At 61.6% G+C, this 18,064-nt stretch overlaps 2 protein-coding genes across 4 annotated transcripts; both read left to right on the top strand.

The window, feature by feature from the left end:
* The first annotated feature begins 235 nt into the window (after nucleotides 1-235).
* RINL (Ras and Rab interactor like) lies at nucleotides 236-3,392 on the top strand. Of its 2 annotated transcripts, XM_059718723.1 has the most exons (6): nucleotides 236-591; nucleotides 934-1,488; nucleotides 2,064-2,378; nucleotides 2,684-2,812; nucleotides 2,922-3,076; nucleotides 3,255-3,392. In XM_059718723.1, exons 1-6 carry the CDS (start codon nucleotides 402-404, stop codon nucleotides 3,351-3,353), a joined length of 1,443 nt encoding a protein of 480 aa, XP_059574706.1. In that variant the 5' UTR covers nucleotides 236-401; the 3' UTR covers nucleotides 3,354-3,392. The 2 variants fall into 2 exon arrangements, with proteins under 2 accessions (XP_059574706.1, XP_059574705.1); XM_059718722.1 differs by having other exon boundaries at nucleotides 2,922-3,342.
* Nucleotides 3,393-4,501: 1,109 nt separating this feature from the next.
* Nucleotides 4,502-17,072, top strand: HNRNPL (heterogeneous nuclear ribonucleoprotein L). Of its 2 annotated transcripts, none has more exons than XM_059718718.1 (13): nucleotides 4,502-4,681; nucleotides 4,797-4,915; nucleotides 4,990-5,227; nucleotides 6,335-6,420; nucleotides 7,619-7,715; nucleotides 8,858-8,930; nucleotides 12,070-12,141; nucleotides 12,223-12,503; nucleotides 13,368-13,489; nucleotides 13,601-13,802; nucleotides 14,451-14,508; nucleotides 14,907-15,029; nucleotides 16,725-17,072. In XM_059718718.1, exons 1-13 carry the CDS (start codon nucleotides 4,508-4,510, stop codon nucleotides 16,781-16,783), a joined length of 1,704 nt encoding a protein of 567 aa, XP_059574701.1. In that variant the 5' UTR covers nucleotides 4,502-4,507; the 3' UTR covers nucleotides 16,784-17,072. The 2 variants fall into 2 exon arrangements, with proteins under 2 accessions (XP_059574701.1, XP_059574702.1); XM_059718719.1 differs by having other exon boundaries at nucleotides 4,507-4,681; nucleotides 14,934-15,029.
* Nucleotides 17,073-18,064: the final 992 nt, after the last annotated feature.

The following is an 18,064-nucleotide window of genomic DNA, read 5'->3' as shown; positions in this document are numbered from 1 at the left end:
GGGTGGGGGCGGTTCTAGGTGCTCGGCGGTCCCCGACTCGGGGGTTCTAGGTGCTGGGTCTGGGCGCTGCCTGCGGCGGCAGCAGCAGGGTAATGGGGTGCATTCCCCCCACCTTGATAACCCTGGCTGCCCCCAGGACAGGGCCAGGCCCAGTGCCAGGGCGGGGGGCAATTGCTGGGGTGGACAATTGCGCCTGTGGCGCGGCAGGGAACACGGGAGTCCCGGCTCCAGTTCCAGCCACTGCCCCCAGCTGCCCCCAAGGCCGGGCAGAGACCAAGGTGGCCAGAGCCCCAGTGCCCCCCCAACACACCCCCTTGGGGGGCATCAAACAGCCCCCGTCCTGTCCTGTCCTGCCCCTCACTGCCCCCCTCTGCAGGGTCCTGGAGCCCTCCAGGCAGGCGATGGAGCCAGCAATGGAGCCAGGGGCCGGAGCAGGGGCCGGGGCCGGCACTGGGGCGCTGCACGTGGTGAACCCCCTCTTCCTGGCAGAGCACGGGGGCCCCAGGGCCACCCGCGGCTGGCGCCGCACCACCCTCCGCAGGACCCTGCATCCCGCCCAGGCCCCCCAGCAGGCGCTGGAGCCAGGCAGGGGTAAGCCGGGGGCTGGGGGCGCCACGGGTTCGAATCGGGATGTGGCCTGAGATGAGTTTGCTGGGACTCGACTCGGGGGGCCCTGGCTTTAAAGCCCCCCTTTGAGGGGGACAGGGTGGGGGAGGGGAGATACCTGCCCCAATGCCTCCCCTCCCCTCTGGGGTGGGGAGCTCCCTGGGACACAAGCGGGCACACTGGGGGTGTTGCCCCTGCCCCACGGCTGTAGCAGGGGGTGGGAGGCCAGTGCCTGCAGCCGCCCCCTTGCCCCAGGGCCGGGCGGGCTGCCACAGCCTTGGCCCCGGCCCCCAGCTGCCATCTTGCCCGGTCGCCGGCCCTGCACAGCCGGCGCCCCCCAGGCCGTGCCGCTGACCCTCGGCCCCGCCACCATGGTGCCCCTGGAGGAAGACGAGGAGGAGGAGGAGGAGGAAGAAGAGGAGGAGGACGCGGCATTGCCCGCCCTGCCACCCTCTCCGCACCGGGCCTCGTGGATCGAGGGCCCCGAGGACGCGGCGACGCTGCTCCCGGCGCCCTGCCCCGAGCAGGCCGCGAGGCCGCAGGGCCAGGCCGGGGCGCAGGAGGGGCCGCCGTGGCGGGAGGCGCTGCCGGGGCGCGTGCTAAACCGGCTGTCGGCCGTGGGGGGGGCCCTGGGCGGGCTGCTCTTCCCCGAGCGGCGCCTGGCGCGCCGGGTGCTGGAGCTGCTGCGGGAGCCGGGCTCCTACGTGGGGGGCCTGGCCCGCAATTTCATGGGGCGCCTGCAGGCCGGCGGCCCCCCGCCCCCCTCCAGCACCGCGCTGCTGCACGGGGTGCGCCAGGAGCTGGCCGGGCTGCGGGACTACCTGTGCGCCAGCTCCGAGCTGCTGGACCCCGCCGAGGGGGACCCCCCCGACCTGGACGTGGGTACGGCGCTGCGCCGGGGCTGGCTGGGGGTAGGAGGAAGGGGGGCTGGGGTAGCGGGGGGTCAAAGGGCATGGAGGGTTTGGGGGGGGGGTACAGGCTATGCCCTAGCGGGGGTGTTGGGGAGGGGGAGCTCTGAGCTGGGCCTGGCGGGGGGGGGCGCAGAGCTGCCATCAGGAGGGAGCTGCCCCCACTTTTGTATGCACCCCCCTCCCAAGTGCCCCCACCCCGGGGCAGTGCAGGGGCCTGGGGCCCAGCCTGCCCCCCTCCCCCAGCCTGGGACCCAGCCTGCCCCTGCCCGGGGCGGGTTATAAATAACCCTGGGAAGAGAAGCTGCGGTCCCTCCCGCGCCGCCCAGCTCCCCCGCCACGGCTGCTGCAGCATCCTCCCAGGGGCCGTGGTCAGCGCTAGGTGCTGCACGCAGAACCACAGACACGTGGAGGTGACGGAGCCCTCGGCCCGCCCTGCTCCGAGCCGCCAGCCGCCGCCCCCCCCAGAGCCAGGGGACGGGGCCCCCAACGCCCCCTGCTCTGCCCCAGCTGGAGCCGTGCCCCCCTCACCCTGCCCCCCGCCCGCAGGCGCGGTGGTGGAGTCGGCGCTGCACAAATACCTGCTGAAGCCGGTGTGCTCGGCGCTGTACGCGCGCCTGGAGGAGCTGCACGAGCAGGACGGGAGCCTGGCGCGGCTGCGGCGCAACCAGGAGCGGCTGCGGGGCCTCGGCCCGGGCGAGCTGGGCGCCAGCACCCCCGTGCCCAGCAGCGCCGCCCTGGGCCGCATCCGGGCCCGCCTGGCCCGCATGCACCGCGCCTACTCGCCCCGGGCCAAGGCCGCCCTCCTGCTCGAGGCCTGCCGCCTCATCTACGCCGCCATGGAGCAGGGCGCCAGCGCTGCTGGTAAGGGCGCCCGGTACCCCAGGACCCCCACCCCCCGACCGGTGGTGTGGTACCCCGGATAGACGTTCCCCCACCCTGATTCCCTGCCCCCCAATCTCCTGCCATCTCACGCCTCACGGGCCTCTGTGACTTGGCCGTATGATGTCACGGGGGAGCAGCATGACATCACGGGGGAGGTAGTCGGGTGACCTGAGGGATGTGATGTCACTGGGGGGGGGGCGGGGTGTCAGCGTGCTGCAGTGGGAGGTATGATGTCACGGGCGAGGCAGTACGAGCCCCCCCTCTTAAGCCCCCTCCATCCGCAGAGCCCCACGGAGCTGATGACTTCCTGCCGGTGCTGACCTACGTCCTGCTGCGCTGTGACATCATCGCCGTGCAGCTGGACGTCGAGTACATGATGGAGCTGCTGGACCCCAGCCTGCTCCAGGGAGAAGGTGAGACCCCCCCCCCCCCCCCGACCCTCTTGGACGTGCCCCCGCTGGGGCGCGGCCGGGCAGCAGCGCTAGGGCTTTTACCCCCGGTCTCCGCCCCCCTCCCCCGCAGACGGCTACTACCTGACCACGTGGTTCGGGGCCCTGTACCACGTCGCGCACACCCCCCCCGCCGGCACCGCGCGGCAGCTCAGCGCCGAGGCCCAGTGCTCCATCCAGCAGTGGCAGCGCCGGCGCACCATCCACCCCGGCCAGCGCCGCGCGCAGGTAGGCCCCGCCCGGGGGGGAAGGGGCAGGAGCACGCAGGGCCCCCGGCGGCTCCGTGCCTCAGTTTCCCCCGTCGGACGAGGGCCGCGGCGCCGCCGAGCGCTCGCGGCCTGCAGGAGGGGAAACTGAGGCAGGGGCCGCGGGTCAGCACTCTTAGCGCGGCCTCCCGTCTCCCCAGAGCCCGCTCTTCGGCGCCCTGGAGGAGCTGCCCGCGGAGCAGCACGAGCCCCCCGGCCTCGCCCCGCCGGCCCGCGAGGGGGGCTCGGACTGGGGCTGAGCCGGGCAGGAAGGACGGCGGACGCGGCCGAGCCGCAGGACTGGGGGGGGGCGGGGGGGGGGGGGCACGAGTTGGCCGGAGCCTCGCCGCAAGGCAGCCTGGGTCCCCTCCCCCCGCCCGCGTCCGGCCGGAAGTCCGTTGAACCGCAGCGGCAGGTACGCCGGCCACTTCCTGTCCCGAGCTGCGCCCGCCCCTCCCCCTCCCCACACCCCGCGGGGGCGGGGCGGCGGCGCTGTACGTTTCTGTCTCGAACAACACGTGGGACCCGAGCCCGGCTGCTGGTGGTCACTGTCCTGCGTGCGCGGGGGGGGGGGTGGGGTGTGCACATGTCTTTTGACCTTTGACCCCCGTTTGGAGCCCGCCCCCACGTGGCGAGCCCAGGGCCCGGCTGCACACTCCTCGCACCCACGAGGGCCCGGCCCAGCAAAATGGCTTCCCACCAGGCAGCCGGGTGGGGGCGGGTCAGAGCAGCGTGAGCCGGGCCAGCCAATAAGGAGCGGGTCATTGAGGCCGCGGTCCAATCAGAGCTCAAAACGGGGAGGAGGGCGGGGCGAGAGGCTGACAGGCAGGAGGGGGATCCAATGGGCTCAGCCCGAGGGTGGCCGCCCGGGTTCTCCGCGGAGAGGAAATTGATCGGCGGGGAGAGGAGCCAATCAGCGTGAAGCGCTCTGGAGTGAAAGCTGCGCTCAGCCAATCGCTCCCCGCACGCGGCCGAACGGCTTTCTGGGAACTAACGGCTCGCGGGGAGGAGAAAGGCGGAGTCGTTCCTCCCCCCCCACCTTCCTCCCCTTTCTTTTACCCGGCCATGAAGATGGGCGGGTCACCCCCGGAACGGGCAACCGTTCCGGCCTATCACCGCGGTGGGCGGGCTATCGGCCGCGGCGCGCAGCCAATGCGGGGCGGTGGCGCGTCGGAGCGGCAAACCGGACGGCCAATCCCCGCGGGCCGCGGAGAGCGGCGCCAGCCAACCGCGGGCGAGGGCGGGGCGCCGGGAGCTGCCGGCGAATGGGCTTCGAGGGGCCGGGTGAGTGGCGTGGGGGCGGCCCAATAGGGGCGGGGCGGCGGCGGCGGGCGCGCATTCGGGCGCCATGTCGCGGCGGCGGTGGCGGGGCCCGCAGAGCGCGGAGGGCAGCGGCGGCCGCGGCGGCGGCGACATGGGCAAGATGGCGGCGGGGGGCGGCGGCGGGGGGGGCTCGGGCCGCTACTACGGCGGTGAAGGCGGCCGCGCCCCGAAGCGCCAGAAGACGGAGAACGCGGAGGCGCAGCACGGCCCGGGCGGCGGAGGGCCCGGGGGGGGCGGCGCGGGCGGCCCCGGCGCGGCCGGAGGGGTGAGGCGGGGCCCGGGGGGCGGGGGGGAGCCCGCAGTCCGGGTTAAGCGGGGGCGGGGCGGGGGGGAGGGGCAGGACCCCCCGCTGACCACGCGCTCCCGCCGCCGCCGCGCAGGAGAACTACGACGACCCGCACAAGACCCCCGCGTCTCCCGTGGTCCACATCCGCGGGCTGATCGACGGCGTGGTGGAGGCCGACCTGGTGGAAGCGCTGCAGGAGTTCGGCCCCATCAGGTGAGCGGGGCTCGAGCCGGGGGGGTGGGGGGGTCCGGCCGGCCCCGTGATGCGAGCCCGGCTCCCTCCCCCAGCTACGTGGTGGTGATGCCGAAGAAGCGCCAGGCCCTGGTGGAGTTCGAGGACATCCTCGGCGCCTGCAACGCCGTCAACTACGCCGCGGACAACCAGATCTACATCGCCGGGCACCCCGCCTTCGTCAACTACTCCACCAGCCAGAAGATCTCCCGCCCCGGAGACTCCGACGACTCCCGCGGCGTCAACAACGTGCTGCTCTTCACCATCCTCAACCCCATCTACTCCATCACCACGGTGAGCGGCGCGACCCGTCGGACTCGCGGCCGCGGGAGCTCGTCGATCCCGAGGCCAGAGCAGAGCAGCGGCTCTCGGCCCTGCGTTTCTGCCGCCCGCCTGGTTGGGAACGGCCTCCCCCTCGTGCCGGGCCGAGAGGGGCTGTAGTTAGTACGCGAGCGAGCTCTCGAGTAACCCTAAAGCAGGCGGAGCCGGAGAGCGCAGCCCTTCCCAGTCCAGCTCTAGCCCCGCTGCCCCTGAAAACGCGTGCCTGGGTGGAGCGGTGCTGCGCACCTGTTTGGGGTGCGTGGATCAGGGAGGGTTATGAGCTGTAACGGGACGGGAGCGTAAGGGGGTGTCACGGCACCCTAGCTGAGAACCGCTGACCTAACGTTCGTGGAGGATAGATGTGTTGATCTGACGACCGCCGTTGGTGGGTCTGACGCGGGAGGGATCGCTGTTTGTCTGCTCCCTGGCGAGTACTCGGCCTGCCCCCGTCGGAGACCCCGAGCTAGGTGGACCGTTGGTCTGCCCCAGTCTGGCTCTGCCGACGTCGAACGCGTCGCTCCGCTTGCCTCTGTCAGCGAGGGGGCTCGTGGCTGTAATGGAGAGCCCTTCTCTTCATGTTCCCATTGTGAACAGCTAGTACCGAGCAAGCCTGGCTTAGCAAAGGAAGCGGCGTAATCTGTGCAACCGTAAGGGGGTTCTGTCGCCCTTCGGGTCAACGAGATGGGACTTGGAAGCGGGGGGCGGTATTTCCTGGAATAAGACGCGGAGCTTGCCTTTGAAAGTCAGGCAGTCTTTCCTCCTGGTAACCGAGCAGCAGCTGCTGAGGAGCTGAGTCTGTGCCCAGTCAGTGGCTCGTACCATGTTTTTTGCATATAAAATGCTGTGGTTTGTAGCTGTTGGGGGAAATTGCGTGTTGTGTGCAAGAAATGATGGTAGGGCACGGCTGTGCAGAGGGGCTGCCTTTCTTGCCGCTCTGAAACCTCCGTCATCTCTGTCCTTTCAAACATGCCCTGTCAGGCATGTGAGCAGCTGTCCAGAGTGGGAAGGCCAAGCCGCCGGTCCCGGCAGCCCCTTGGTTCCTTTCATGCATTCCTCACGCCCATCTCTCTGCTCTCCTAGGATGTGCTGTATACCATCTGCAACCCCTGCGGGCCTGTGCAGAGGATCGTGATCTTCCGGAAGAACGGGGTGCAGGCCATGGTGGAATATCCTTCAGCCTGCTGGAGGCTGTGTGCGCTCTCCAGCGCCCGGCCCTTCTCTTCCCTCGATCCTCGGTGGGGGGTAGCTGACCTGTGTGGGGGAGTCTCTTAGAAACAGTCTTGCTCCAATAAATCCAATCCAAGTGGGAAACTGGGGAGCTGTTTTGTAGGGGAGCTGAGACCCATTTATACCCTACAAAAGCCCACCACTTCTGTTTGGCACTGGTGAGGCCGCATCTGGAGTCCTGTGTCCAGTTGTGGGCCCCCCACTGCAGAACGGATGTGGACAAGTTGGGGAGAGTCCAGTGGAGGGAGGGCAACAAAAATGGTTGAGGAGCTGGGGGGCAGGACTGGTGAGAGGCTGAGGGGACTGAGCTGATTTAGTCTGGAGAAAAGACCGAGGGGGATTGAATAGCAGCCTTCAGCTCCCTGCAGGGGGGCTGCAAAGAGGATGGAGCTGGGCTGTTCTCAGTGGGGGCAGATGCCAGGACAAGGAGCCATGGGCTCAGGCTGCAGCAAGGGAAGTTAAGGTGGATATTAGGAAAAACGTTCTCACTAGGAGGGCGATGAAGCACTGGAACGGGTTACCCAGAGCGGTGGTGGGGTCTCCATCCTGGGAGGTTTTTAAGACCCGGGTAGACAAAGCTTGGCTGGGATGATGGAGTTGGGGAGGCTCCTACTGTCAGCAGGGGGTTGGACTAGATGTGACCTCCGGAGGTCCTTTTCAACCCTTATGGTCTATGATTAAGGGTCATTTATTTCTATTGAGTTGGGAAAATGGCAAACTGCTTTGAGCCTTTCGGATCTACATCTGATTATTGGCATCAGCATTAGCATCGTTGTTATCTTTATTATTAGCGTTGCTATTAACGTCACTGTTACCATTAATTGGCATCGTTGGTCTTATTTTTAGTATCGGCATGATTATAATAACAGTGCTAATAATTTTAGTATCATCCAGACGATGATTGCTGTAATCATTATCTTTACTGATAAAAAGGAGTCTAGTAGTTAGTGAGCCCTGGGGCCGCCATACAGATAACACTCTACACCCGAAGTGTTATACGCGGCTCTTGGAAGCAAAGGCTGCAGCAGCCTCCATACGTGAAGTCCCCCTGTGATCAGATGAGCCCTTTGGGTGTACTGCCACAGAAAAGCCTCTAAACATGCGAAAACTCTAGCGAACGTCCTTAACGACCCAAACGTTTGACTCGGTGCAGAGCGCGCAGAGAGCGAAGGCGTCTCTCAATGGTGCTGACATTTACTCGGGGTGTTGCACACTCAAGATCGAATACGCTAAGGTAAGCACGAGCTGGAAATACAGCCCCTTCCAGGCAGGGCAGTGGTTCCAAGGTATGGGGTAGCTCGGGAGCTACCTAGACAGAGAGCGTAGCGTGGCTTCTCCCAGCTCAGTTTCTCCCGTGTCATCTTTGTCACGTGCACGGTGCAACCCGCATGCGGATGTCAAACCAAATGGGGAGCGAGAGCTAGAGGCATGGCTGGGACTCCTGGGTTCTTGTGGCAGTCAGGAGCCAAGGCGGGTAGGTACTTTACCTTGTGCAGACGCAGTCGCAGTGGTCAGACTCGGAAGATTCTCTGAAAGGGACTAGGAAGGAGCAGACTTTTGCCAGCTTGTTGATTTGTCCTGCTCAGCCTGGATTCCTCGGGTGGGGAGAGGAAGGCAGAAAGTGGGGGAGACTTGCACACCCTAGACTAGTTAAGCAAGATTGAGTCCAAGCCCTTGTGAGCATGAGTTCATGTCATCAGATGCTGTGAAAAGACCACGCGGAGCATGAAGTGAAGCAGGGGAATTGATTGGAAAAAATGGGGGTAGAGGGACAGTGCTGGGGAAAGCAACCAAGCAAAGAACCCGTAGGAACGGGAGGGATCCTGCATAGCTAATCCAGGTAGCAGGATACAAATCCGCAATCCCTATTTAAACCAGACTTAACACGAGCCGTGCTGTACACCCAGCCTTCGGAGGGTGGCTGACCTGTGCATGGTGGGGAGCAGAAAGCAGAGCAGAGATGGGGCAGAAGAAGGGGATTGGAGTGGCATTTGGGGCGGGCATGAGGTCTGTTTGTCAGCTCAACTGGTCTAGACCAGCCCTGCTCAGTCTCTATTCCCCCACAGGCCTGATGAGCTGTTCCTGGTCTTCTACAGGCCAGATCCTGCCAGCAGGCCTCATCCAGCCACATGGAAGGGGGTGGGAGGCAGCCCAGACATTCCCTCTTCTTTTGTTGGGTTGAATTGGGGCCCAGCCCTGATCTTGCTGGGGGTACCCAATCTAGCTGCACCGCTCCCCCAGTGCCAAATTTTCCAGCTCATCCCCCCCCATGCCAATTCTCTGTGGGCCAGATTTGGTCCCTGGGCTAGGGGCTAAGCACACCTGCTCTGGACCTTTTTCAAGTGGGGCTAACCATGGAGCTGATTGTCCCCGCAGCCCACTCGCCTCAACGTCTTCAAGAACGACCAGGACACGTGGGATTACACCAACCCCAACCTCAGTGGACAAGGTAATCTTGGCTGGCTTGCTTTGTACCTCTACACAAACCTTTGCCTGTCAGTTGCCGAGTGCACTTCATAGATCCCTGACTCCGTGATATAATGCCATTGCCCTAATGTTTCACCTCCCCCAGAACTGTACCAATTCTCGTAGAGGTTGATGCCAAAACTGGGGAGAACGGTGGGGTCAGGGCACTTTTGAAAACGGAGCGATGGGTCACCAGGGAGCCGCATGGGTCTGGGAGGTATTTGCGATGAAGGAGGTGGGCGCACAAGTGCCTTTTAAAGCGTGTCAAGATGAGGGCAGTGTCCAGCTAAGTGCCACTGCCGGGTTTCTGTCTGAGGGGGGCCAGCTGGTCACAGCTGTTGGCTCAGTCCGAAGCCCCTTCTTGAGCTGCTGTTAACCATCACACAGCTGAAGGGAAGCTGGTTGCAGCATTGGGTTGGATTAACAAGTTTATTCCAAACCTGCCTTGAACGTGGAGGGGGCACAAGGCAAAATCGGTTTAAAGCCATTGCTGTGGTATTTGGAAGCACTGGGCAGGTGCTTTCCTGCCTCCCTGAATTAGCCACCGAGAATTTAGTTCTGGGAAGGGAATACCAGATGGCTGAAATGGCTTTGGTAGCCATTGGCTTCAGCCTGGTGCAAAACCTCCCTCAACCCACCTCAAAGCTGGTGCCCACAGTGCCAGGAGGGTGAAAAATGCTGCCGAGGTGAAGTCCCCGTTTGCGTGGCTCCCCCTGCCCCACCTCAGCTGATGCAGTTGCATCGATTCACTCTTCCCGGATTTTTAAGCCGGGTCTGAATCAGTTTGGCTGTGGGGCTTGCTCACGTGGTGAGCCCTGGGCGGCAGCCTAGCGGGGCCCCAAGGAGCCTGCTGAAGGCATCCGGGCTGAAAGGGAGGGGGCTGTTTCCAGTTCCCCTCGGCCTGGCCGGCCCCGTGGTATCAGAGGCCGGGACAGCGTGGGTTGGGGGGGACCTGCGGGACACCCCCCGTTTAAAAGCCGAAGCCCCGTGGTCACGTGCCGAAGCAACCAATGGCATTACATGACTCCTAACAGCAACATGAACAGATCTCTCCTCCAAGGGACACAGCTAGAAGATGTGCAGAGCGGCAGGGGCTAGCGGCAGGGCTGTGCATTGATTTAGCTGCACCTCGGCCGCCCTGACCCGAGGCAGGGTGCCCCTAACCTGGCTTTTCCCAGCTCTGAGCAGTCAGTGCACATAACCCTGGGGGGACCGTACTCCAGTGGACGTCCCGACCTGCCGGCGACCTGCCTCTGCACATTCCTCACACCACACAGGGTAGCAACCTCACTAGCTCTGCCGGGAGAAAACATGCAAGCATCCTTCACGTACCAGAAACAGCAGCAGAGTTTTGAGCTCATTACATCAAGAACACCACACCGCGCTCCAAGAAACAGCTCCACGCACAGAGGGAGAGAGACAGAGAGAGAGACAGAGAAAGAAAGCAAGCCGCAGCATGCCACAGCAGACATTATAACCTCCCAAGACCGTACACAGAACTAGGAAACACAGAGCAGAGGGGTCTCACAAGCCCATCAGCGTTATTTGTCGCAGACTGGAGTAGATCTCACAGCCCTCCGAGACCTAGCATTGCTCTCCGTCTCTCAACACGCTTGCGTTTGGGAGAGAGCAGTTCTCGTATTCTTTTTATTTTTGGTTACGTGTGGCTTTTTTTCCTGCAGTCCTCAACTGCCAACATACCAGCACCAAGCGGAGACCAAACCCAACCAGCCCCGAAGGCGCCCAGCCCCTTGGGAGGCTGGGGCCGTGGGGCGCGCTGTGTGGGGCGTTGGGGCGTTCGCCCCGAGACACATTTGCATTTACAGAGGAGACACGCACATGGGAAAACAACACTGAGCCAGAAGCACCACACAAAACTCAGGCGTCTGAGACATGGAAGGAACACTCTCATTTATACACCTTCACGTCCTCTCTCTCTTGATCCCTTCTGAGGACAAAACATCTGTGAGCCTTTTGAAAGATTTTACTGTTTTTCAAAGCCAAAAAAAACCAAAAAGCCAAAAAAAAAAAGTGCCAAAAAAGCAAAAAAAACAAAAAAAAAAGAAAAGAATTGTAGCAGTTTTGTGCCTTTTGACTTGTATTTATGACTCTGACACCATGTGATGCAGGGCCGCAGTGTATTTTGATGGGACGCCATCTATGAGATCTGTGCTAACTGTTGCAGCGTTCAATGGTAAGAGAAAGGCAGAGTTTTTGTGTGGCACAGGACATTGTACTGTGTGCTCCCACTGTAAGTAGCCCTTTTCACTCTTTGTACCCAATAAAAACCTGTACGAAACCCGGGCGTTTAGAAGCGAGGTTGTACGGCTCCACGGTTCGCCTGTTTTAACTGATGACTGCTGTTGCTTTTCTGCCATGCCTGTGTTACCTGTTCCTCACTTGCTCCCTTCTCTGTTTTGGGTGGGGAAGAGGTACTGCCATTGGTTTTTATTTTGTTTCTTTTTTTTGTTTGTTTTTTTCATTGCTGTGTCAAACCGTAGCCGCGTCTTGGAAGCAGGCGCGCTCCGGGCACTGATCTTTTTTCAGCCACCAAATCAACTGGGCGCTCTTTTATCGGTATAAAAGCCGACCTTTGGGGGGGGTGCGGCTGGGGTGGAAATCTCCTTTTAAGCATCCTCCTAGCAGCTTCCTCTGCCCCCGATTAAGGTGCCATTAGTCTGACCGCCTGGGCCGAGATGCGGGGTGGGCGGGAGGCCTTAATTGCAAGTGCGTGGTGGCAGGCTCTAACGGAGGGCAGCGCAGTGGTGGACTAACCCTCGGCTGGACCAGCCCGGCCTGCTGGAGTCGGGGCTGGGGGTCTGTGTGGGCTCCCTGTGAGCACTGGGCAACACCTGGGGCAGATCGGGGGGAGTGGGGGTGATCCAGTGCGAGGAGAACTGCCCTTCGTGCCGGAGGCCTCTGGTGCTGGCTCCCGCAGGGTGTGGGAAGCGGAGGCAGTTTGGTTGCCTTTGCTCACAGCTAACGAGCGCCTCGTAGGCAGCCAGGCTTAGCTCACGGTTAGAAGAAGCTAGCACTGCAAGGACTCAGGTAAACCCCGGGGCAGCCTGCTGAGGTCCAGCTTCCTCCTGGCAGGCCCCCCTAACCCACGGTTCTCCCCACAGGTGACCCCGGAGGAAACCCCAACAAGCGCCAGAGGCAGCCCCCTCTCCTCGGAGACCACCCGGCGGAATATGGTAAGGGTCTGGGTGTGGGGGGACCCGGGGGGGGTTGAGGCCCTCTTTGTCTTCGCTCACCCCCCCCTCTCCTATTTGTAGGAGGACCCCATGGCGGGTATCACGGCCACTACCATGACGAGGGCTATGGCCCACCTCCGCCTCACTACGAGGGGAGAAGGATGGGCCCCCCCGTGGGCGGGCACCGCCGGGGGCCCAGCCGCTACGGCCCCCAGTACGGCCATCCCCCGCCCCCACCCCCGCCCCCGGAGTATGGCCCACACGCTGACAGCCCCGTGCTCATGGTGTACGGCTTGGACCAGTCCAAAATGAATTGTGACCGCGTCTTCAACATCTTCTGCCTGTACGGGAACGTGGAGAAGGTAAAAGCAATGATTTGTTTGCGGCGGGCACCTGGCTATGCTGTCCCCAGCTGCTGCTTGGGGGTTGGAAGAAACTTGTGGGTCCGTGGGGATCCCCCCCCATTCCTGCTACATGTCAGAGTGGATTTTTTTAAGCCTAGTACAGGGATTTCCCAGGCTTCTGGGTTTTGCTGGTCCCCCTCTCCCACGTCTGTTTTTAAGCCTCCCCCAGGGGCACTGGCCATTGGCTGCACTCCAGGCTGGGGATGGGAATTGGACTGTGCCAATGCTCCTGCTGGGACTGGGACTCGGACTTGGAGGTTTTTTGGCTGGAGGCTCTTGCCAGGGTCAGACAGATGCCATATGTGGAGTTGTTACCCCCTGGTCCAACTGGTGTGTGCTTGGGAGGGAGGTGGTGGGGAGTGGTTTGCCTTCCTCTGTATTGAGGGGTGAGGCACAGCCTCTGCCCCAGATCTCTTGAGCATACATTAACATTTACAGCGGTGGGACATTGCCTACTGTGATTTCCCCCCTGCTTTCCCTGGGGCAGGTTTGGCTGCAGTGTCAGGGCTGACGGTCATGTTGCTCAGAGGTTCGATTTTTAGGTTCATCTGGGCTGATGTGGACAGGGCTGATCCTGCCTCAGGCAGGGGTTGGACTCGCTGTGACCTCTGCGAGTCCCTTCCAGCCCCGCTGCTCTGTGATTTCTATGACCTTGGTATTTTTATGCGGTGGCAAAATAGCAGCTTAGGAACAGGCAGGAACCTGGCCAAGTCAAAGCAGTGCAGCTTGAAGCCCCCCCCTGAAAGAAGGGAAAGCCCCGGAGATCTCCTGGGTTCCCCCCCGCCCCGTTTGGAGCTTATCGGGTTGTGCTCTGTCTCCTAGGTTAAATTCATGAAAAGCAAGCCCGGTGCTGCCATGGTAGAGATGGCGGATGGCTACGCGGTGGATCGTGCCATCACCCACCTCAACAACAACTTCATGTTCGGGCAGAAGCTGAACGTGTGGTGGGTATCTCCTCCCTCCCTGTTCCCCTCAGCCTGGAGGGTCCTGGCAGCCCTTGGCCAGCTGGCTTTGGAGGGCAACAGACCCCCTCACCCCCACCCCAATCCCTGCAGCGTGTCGAAGCAGCAGGCCATCATGCCCGGCCAGTCCTACGGCCTGGAGGACGGTTCCTGCAGCTACAAGGACTTCAGCGGCTCCCGCAACAATCGCTTCTCAACTCCAGAGCAGGCAGCTAAGAACCGCATCCAGCACCCCAGCAACGTGCTGCACTTCTTTAATGCGCCGCTGGAGGTGACAGAGGATAACTTCTATGAGGTGAGGGGCTGCCTGCCCTGGACTGCTTTGCCCGGTGCCTCCAGGTGCTACCAGACCCTGGAGGGTGTCTCGTATCTGGGCTGCAAGGGCAGCTGGAGCCCTTCAAGGGCCTGTGTGGCTCTGCAGCCCCCATCTTTGCAGGGGGTGAGCCCCGAACCCCATGGGATGTCAGGGCTCTGCTGAGATCATAGCCTGGTGGCTGGCATGCGAGGTGGGGGTTGTTTTTTTCCACGTCCTATCCCATGCCTCTGGCCACTGGAGGCTGCAGCTTAGCCTGGAACACCTCCGAAGTGGAGCTGGGCTGTCTGCCCCCTTTGGTGTGCCCAGGGAATCCTGTGCTGTGGGCACGGGGCCCTGGCACCCACTTCCCCTGCACGTTGCACAAGTGTTAGCGTCCTCCAGGCTTGCAGGGGTGGGAGAACTCCCTGTTCCCATGGGAATGCTCTGTTTGCGAAGGCAGCCTGGAGTGGGTCCAGGCACTTAGCTGGGAACAGCTGGAGTGCTCTGTGCAGGTAATGGGGAGCGGGAGGATTTAGAGGGCAGCTTGGAAAGTGAATCAAACATAATAAGCATTCAGGGGAAGAGAAGGGGGGGGTCGTGTGTCTTTCCAGAGCAGTAGCTCAGTGTTGGGACTCCCTTTCCCCCCAGATCTGTGACGAGCTGGGTGTGAAGAGGCCATCGTCCATTAAGGTGTTTTCAGGGAAAAGTAAGTCGGCCCTTCGTGCCAGGGCCGGGGCCTGCTGGGGAGTGGGGAGGCCGTGGGTCCCCAGGGGGCCAGGAGGGAAGCTGGGAGCTCGGGTCTTTGGATCGTCTCCTGATGGGGCGGGTTTGGTCACTGCAAATGGGGCTGAATCCTAAGGGCCGTGTGTGGCGTTGGCTCCAGAGGCCCCTGCTTCCCTGCAGCGCTGGTCTGGAGAGGGAAAGGGTGTTTGCAGCTTCTCTGGCCTTCGGGGCAGCTGGTCCTTGCCCCCCCTGTTCCCCCCCAGCCAATGTGGCTGGATGGGGGTGGGAGGCCTCAAGTGTCGGCACCAGCAGTCCTGGCCGGGGGGGGCCACAGCGCGGGTTCCCCGTCTAGCCTTGCCCTACCCCCATGTCCACTTGCAGTAGCAAGTGCCCCCCCTGTGCCCCCAGGTGAGAGGAGCTCCTCCGGCCTGCTGGAGTGGGACTCGAAGAGCGATGCGCTGGAGACCCTGGGCTTCCTCAACCATTACCAGATGAAGAATCCAAGTAAGCTGCTCTTGGTGGGGAGGTTGGGGGGGGCACTCGCCACCTCTTCTCCAAACCAGGGGCTAGCCATGTACTGTATGGTTAAACCCTGGCAAGTTAACGTGGATAATGCTGATTTCTGCAGGAGTCTGTCCAGAGATTCATGCTGCTGTCCCACACCGGGTTCAGCTTTGAGCTGGATGTGCTGAGGGCACAGGAGGGGGCGGGCTGTGACTTACTGTGTTGGCTTCTAGTTCTGTCTGGTCACCTTCACCTGCAGACCGGCTACGTAGGATGGTGACACCCCCCTTCCCTGGGGGCGCGTGTTGCTGGAGTAGAATAGGGAAAAAGGAGCATTTTGATGCTCTTGGAGGGTTACCGGTTGACTCCCGGGGGGGGCTTTATCTTTGGAGAAACGCAAGACAGGCCACCGCGGGTCCTCCTGCCTACACGCGTGGCATAGTGGGATAGCTGCCATCAGGGAATGTTTACCAGTAGAGGCTACCTAGGTGCAGGTGCTACCGCGTAGTGATTTCTAAGACCCTGAGAATCCATCCTCACGGGTGAGACAGGTCCAGGTCCTCCGTGCTTTTGTGTTAAGGACGTAAGAGATGCCGTGGACGGGTCAGGTCTCCTGTGTCACGCAGCAGCAGAGAGTGGAGCTGGAAGGGAGAGTGACTGAGTAGGGTTTTCCCCCGTTCCTCTCTCCCTTGGAGCAATTAAAGGTCCAGGACATTCTGATTCGGAGGCCGTGCCCCGCAGTCCCGTGCTCAATAGCTTCTGATGCCCCTTGCCTCCAAAAACAGCACCGATCCCTTTTGAATGTGGCTAAACTCAGCTTCTCCCATGTCTGGTGCCCCCAAGCTCCCCCCTTTCATCCCACGCTGCCGGGAAATGAGTGTCCTGGGGTTCATTTTAAACTGCCGGCCTATTCCTTTCATGCTGTGACCTCTCGTTCTCATCTGGTGAAAGGCAGCAAAGAATAAATCCCTGCTGACTTTCTCTTCCCCATCCCTTTTGTAAACCCTCTTCCCGTGCCCCCTCAGGAGTCTCTTTAAATTGAAAAGGCCTGGCCTCATTAGCCTCTCCCCCACCCTCCTGATCACTCTTGTTGCCCTCTCTAATTCTTGATCCTTTTGGAGATGCAGGGAGCGGAGCTGGGTGCTGTATTCAGGGTGTTGATGCACTGTAAATTTGTAAGGGGGCTTCACGATACTTTCAGTATCATCCATCGTATCGAGTTTTTAAACAGTTCAGATGCACGTGTCCTGTATTCCCACCTATTTTTTTTATACACATTCTGTATTCCCACTTGTTTATATCAATAAAAAAATATATATATATATATATATATATATATATATATATATATATAGGTGGGAATACAGGACTTAAAAAAAAGAAATGTCCTGTATTCCCACTTATTCCCAGCCAGTCGAGCATGGAGCAGGGAAACTCTTTATGCCACGTGACTGTTTCTCACCTGGTGTGTTTTTGTAGCAGTTGGGGTGGTCCCAGCTCACTTGAAATCATCCCTCAGAGACTCTCTCTCTCGGCCGTCATTGCGATTTGGAAATTGCTTTTGGGGTCGGTTGACGTAGCGACACTCCCGGCAGCTGTGGGTTGGGGTCTTGGGACTCCCCGGGAGCACTGGGCGAGGTGGGCGGGGAAGGCAGGAGCGCTCGGTAACCCATTGCATGGTCTGTTCTCCCACAGACGGGCCGTATCCCTACACGCTGAAGCTCTGTTTCTCCACGGCGCAGCACGCCTCCTAAACCCCAGGACAGAGGAGGCCTCGTCCCTGCCTTCTCCGCCGGGTCTTCAGCCCTCGTATCCCTTTTTTATTTTTGGTTTCTTTTTTTTCTTTTTTTACCGTGGGGGGGTGGGGGGAGTTAGTAGCAGCAGCCTCGGGCCGAGCCGCCAAGCCGGGGCCCGGGGGGTTGGGGAGCCTGTCTGCTGGGCGCTGTTGGTTTTAAGATGATTGTACATGTGATTTTTGTTTCTTCCTGTTACTTTGTGCTGCCCGTGTTACCGGCACCTTTCAATAAAACCCATTTGGAAACAGCCAGGCTGGCACCCATCCTGAATGGCAGCACAGCATGGAGGGGCGGCGGGGAGGGTTTGGCACCCTCGTGTGGGTCTCCGGACTGGAGCCGTGGCCTGGTGCCCCGAGATCTGGAAGGGGCCTGCTCCTCAGCCAAAGCTTTGCTCTTGAGGGCCCCACCTCTGCTTCCTGGGGCGAGGTTTCTTCCTCTCTCAAAGTGCCATTCCCAACCCTGAGCCATTCAACAAAGAGGAGCTGTGTGTGGGGGAGACAAAGATTTCTTTTCAGTGAGCTGGAGCCGTCAAACCTGGCTGCAGCCAAACTCGGGGCCTTTTTATATTGGAACACAAGCGTTTCATGTGCACCAGGGCCTGCCCGCTTCCCGCTCAACCAAGCAAGGTGCCTCGTAGAGCATTCCTGGGTTTGCTCAGAGCAGCGGTTCTTAGCCACGAGGTCCCGGCAAGGCCGCCACAACAGGTCAGCACCCGCCCCAGCAGAGGCTGTCGGCCAGCAGGTCGCTGCAGCGGAAGAATTGCTCTGTGCTCGGATCCGACCACAGCTCCACCCTGCCCAGGCCTGAGGGGAGTGAGCTGGGGTGGGGCGGGGGCTCCCCCTTCCTCTCCCACTGGCAGCCTCCGGCCTTGAAGGGCTGGGGCGATCCCCAGGCAGAGGCTCAATAGGTCCGGCTGCCCCTTGCCCCAGCCCTTTTTGAATGTGTAGTTGAAGAAGTGGAGACGAGCTGGGGTTTGTGCAGCTCCTCTCCGGGGCTGGAGTCCTACAGCAGGGGGCTGGGGCAGGATCCTGCTCCAGGAGGAGTGGGGTGTAGCCTGGGCCTTCATTTCCCCCGTCCCACCGCTAATGGCAGCTCCCTGCAGCGGGGGCGGACTGCCTCCAGCCCCACTGCACACCGTCACGGGGGCGGTTTGGGGCCAGAGCCCAGGTTTAAACACGGACTTCTAAGTAAAGCAGCGATTCTCAACCGCGGTCACCCCAGCGTCGCCCCTCACCCCAG

Source organism: Alligator mississippiensis, chromosome 15, assembly GCF_030867095.1.
Source record: "Alligator mississippiensis isolate rAllMis1 chromosome 15, rAllMis1, whole genome shotgun sequence".
NCBI lineage: Eukaryota > Metazoa > Chordata > Crocodylia > Alligatoridae > Alligator > Alligator mississippiensis.
The sequence above is the reverse complement of the archived record's forward strand: the minus strand, read 5'-3'. Positions and strand labels throughout refer to the sequence as shown.

Bases quoted from the DNA above. Each gene is read 5' to 3' on its own strand.
- RINL (XM_059718722.1), top strand. From the start codon at position 402: ATGGAGCCAGCAATGGAGCCAGGGGCCGGAGCAGGGGCCGGGGCCGGC. The intron at 2,379-2,683 runs GTAAGGGCGCCC...CTCCATCCGCAG, and splicing joins GCAGGGCGCCAGCGCTGCTG to AGCCCCACGGAGCTGATGAC. The intron at 2,813-2,921 runs GTGAGACCCCCC...CCTCCCCCGCAG, and splicing joins CAGCCTGCTCCAGGGAGAAG to ACGGCTACTACCTGACCACG.
- HNRNPL (XM_059718718.1), top strand. From the start codon at position 4,508: ATGGGCAAGATGGCGGCGGGGGGCGGCGGCGGGGGGGGCTCGGGCCGC. The intron at 4,682-4,796 runs GTGAGGCGGGGC...GCCGCCGCGCAG, and splicing joins GCCCCGGCGCGGCCGGAGGG to GAGAACTACGACGACCCGCA. The intron at 12,504-13,367 runs GTAAAAGCAATG...TCTGTCTCCTAG, and splicing joins TGTACGGGAACGTGGAGAAG to GTTAAATTCATGAAAAGCAA.